This window comes from Mesocricetus auratus, unplaced genomic scaffold, assembly GCF_017639785.1.
Source record: "Mesocricetus auratus isolate SY011 unplaced genomic scaffold, BCM_Maur_2.0 Super-Scaffold_4256, whole genome shotgun sequence".
Classification (NCBI taxonomy): Eukaryota; Metazoa; Chordata; class Mammalia; order Rodentia; family Cricetidae; genus Mesocricetus; species Mesocricetus auratus.
In genome coordinates this window covers 93,092,251-93,095,538 of record NW_024429182.1, presented here as the reverse complement: position 1 = coordinate 93,095,538, position 3,288 = coordinate 93,092,251, and the positions used below count along the sequence as shown (strand labels likewise).

At 39.1% G+C, this 3,288-nt stretch overlaps 1 protein-coding gene across 1 annotated transcript; it reads left to right on the top strand.

Moving 5' to 3' along the window:
- The first annotated feature begins 874 nt into the window (after positions 1 to 874).
- On the top strand, positions 875 to 2,454 carry LOC101829409 (olfactory receptor 688). Its single transcript, XM_005087460.2, has one exon. It carries the CDS (start codon positions 1,314 to 1,316, stop codon positions 2,277 to 2,279), a length of 966 nt encoding a protein of 321 aa, XP_005087517.1. The 5' UTR covers positions 875 to 1,313; the 3' UTR covers positions 2,280 to 2,454.
- Positions 2,455 to 3,288: the final 834 nt, after the last annotated feature.

The following is a 3,288-nucleotide window of genomic DNA, read 5'->3' as shown; positions in this document are numbered from 1 at the left end:
GAATAACAAAAATAAGGGTCAACTGTGAGCCCCCTGATATAAGTGAGTGCTGTGAACCAAACACCAGTCCTTAGGAGAGCAGCACGAACTCTTAGTTATAGAGCTATCTCTCTAGTGTAAACAGACGTTTCTCTCCTGCCTACCAGTTAGCACATAACCAACTCAGGGACTGAATATGAATTATAAATGCTTAGCCTGTGGCTCAGGCTTGTTACTAGCTAACTCTTTCAGTTAAATTAAGCCATATTTCTTATCTGTGCTTTTCCACTTGACTTGGTACCTTTTCTCAGTCCAGTGTGCCCATGTTGTTTCTCTGCATCTGCTGGCAACTCTCTGATTCTGCCCTCCTTGTCCCAGAATTCTCCTGGTTTGGCTTTCCCACCTAATGTTATCCTGACTGGCTACAGGCTAGTCAGCCTCTTTATTAAACCAATCATAGCAACATATATTCACACAGTGTAAAGGAATATTTCACAGCACTCTAGCTGCCCAGTACAAAATTTTAATGAGCATTTTTAAAGATATAAATAAAGTAAAAATGATACATGTTTGTGAATGAAAAGATGTAAGTCAAAAGTTCCTCTTTTTCCAAAAATGTATCCACATGTAACCCCCCAAAACACAGTGCTGTTTTAAGAGTCAACACAGAAATTTTTAAGTTAATCTAAGAAATTAATTCATAAATCGAAATCAAAATTAAAGAGAATAGCCAAAAACAGTAGATTCTAAGAATAGAATTGTACTCTGTATGTATACATGCATGCAAATGGGAGTATCTATGTGTGTTACAGAGAAGTGCCATAGAGTGATGACTCACCATATGATAAAAGATGCATAATAATCACTTGAACTTGATTAGAGAACTGAACCCATGCTTAACTATTCATAATCAGTTTGTTTACATACCCCTCATTAATAGCAAAATCAATTCCATGTAAATTAGTTTTGCTACAAACCAAAAAGTTAGTCATTAAAAATTAATATTCATTCAGAAACAAGTGTTGGTTTAAAAACTGAGGAAAGAATAATATTCTACGATCGTTTTTTGCTTGGATAATGGAATATAAACATAAGTGTTTTAAAGCTTATATATAGCAAATTAAGTGAATATTTCACAGCATGTAAAAACCAGCAAAGAGAAATTGGGGAGTTGGGGTTCTTTTGAACCTATCTGGATTTTTTTAAGGAACTTACTGAGAATTCACCACATTATTGGTGGGAACTATTCTGTCTCCTTCAGTCTAGATAACCACAGTCTTTTTCTGTTTCCCCTTAATCCACAGGCAGATGCTGAGAACAAGACATCCCATGATATGGGTACCACTCTGCAGGCAACCAACAGCTCAGAGTCCCAAGTGTCTGAGTTCATCCTGCTCGGATTTCCAGGCATTCATGAGTGGCAGCACTGGTTCTCCTTGCCCATGGCTCTGCTTTACCTTGTAGCTCTCAGTGCTAATCTCCTCATCTTGATCACCATTTACAGGGAGCCTGGCCTGCATCAGCCAATGTATCAGTTCCTTGGTATCTTAGCTACAATAGATATTGGCTTGGCTACCACCAGTATGCCCAAGATCCTGGCCATCCTGTGGTTTGATGCCAAGGCTATCAGCCTCCCTGAGTGTTTTGCTCAGATCTATGCTATCCATTCTTTTATGTGCATGGAGTCAGGCATCTTTCTATGCATGGCAGTGGACAGATATGTAGCCATATGTTATCCCCTTCAGTATCTTTCAATAGTCACTGAAGCTTTTGTAACCAAAGCCACACTGTCCATGTTTCTGAGGAATGGCCTGTTAACCATTCCTGTGCCTGTACTAGCTTCCCAGAGACAATACTGCTCCAGGAATGAAATTGATCACTGCCTGTGCTCTAACTTGGGGGTCACTAGTCTAGCCTGTGATGATATCACTGTCAACAAGTTCTACCAGTTGGCTTTGGCCTGGCTTGTGGTTGGAAGTGACATGATTCTGGTCTTTGCTTCCTATGCTTTGATTATTTGCTCAGTACTGAGGCTGAATTCCACTGAAGCAATAACTAAGGCCCTCACCACCTGCAGCTCCCACCTCATCCTCATTCTGTTTTATTACACAGCTATTATTCTAGTATCTGTCACTCACTTGGCAGGAAGAAAGGTTCCCCTCATCCCTGTTCTCCTCAACGTGCTGCATATTGTCATCCCCCCATCACTTAATCCTATGGTATATGCACTTAGGACACAGGAGCTGAGGGTGGGCTTCCAGAAGGTGTTCAACTTGAATCAGTTTATGTCTAGAAAGTAAACTGACTATATATGACAGAATAATAAATGCATCATTGCAAAAAGAGAGAGAGAGAGCACAGACTTTGAACCCAAAATACCTTGTTAAGATTCCATCTCTGCCATTTTCCAGGGGCATCGACTCAAACTCAGTTACTTTGGATAGTACATTGCATTTACAAAGCACTGCTGCAAGCTTTTTATAATGTCAATTCTCACTTCCTGAGACATCCTATCATGGGTATATAGTATTTTGTAAGTTCTGAAGATGTGGACAATGAATAGGGAAACAATACCAAGGTAGCTTAGAATGTTACTACATGAGATTTGAGTCCAGATAGTCTCTGGAGTCTCTGTTCTTAATTCTTTCTCTCCATCCACCTCATTTATAATTTTGGAAGAGGAAGATAAGTTAGTTAAAACTACATATTACTCATTTTTAGTAAAAGTCCATTTAGACCATGAGAGTAGAGATGAACAGTGGCAATAAACTATATATATTTCTACAACCAGCAGAAAGAGGAAGATGGGAGCCAGGAGAGATGACTCAACAGTTAAAAGCACTTGTTGCTCTTGTAGGGAACTAGATTTTGATTCCCAGCACCCACATAGTGGCTCACAACTGTCTTTAACTCCAGTCCCAGGAGATCTGATCCTCTTTTCTGGTTTCCTCAGGCATACATTTGGTACTCAGAAATACAGACAAAAAAACTCATATAGAAAACATAATAAAATAAATTAATCTACAATATTTTTTGGAAAAAAAGGGGAAGATGTCCATGACTATAATTTGACTGTGGAACAATTCAAGTATCCTCCAGTCAATCAGGAGTGTGGACATTCAGATCATATGACTGACGTACAATTATATGCACTGGTAGATACTTTTGTGGAAGCAACTGAAGAGAATACAACAGCCATGTCTAATCACATGACAAAACTGAGACCAAGAAACCCTTCCCAACAGCAAAATAAAATCTCAAGGAAATTATCACTGTCCATGAACCCTCACAAAACAAAAACCAAAGCAA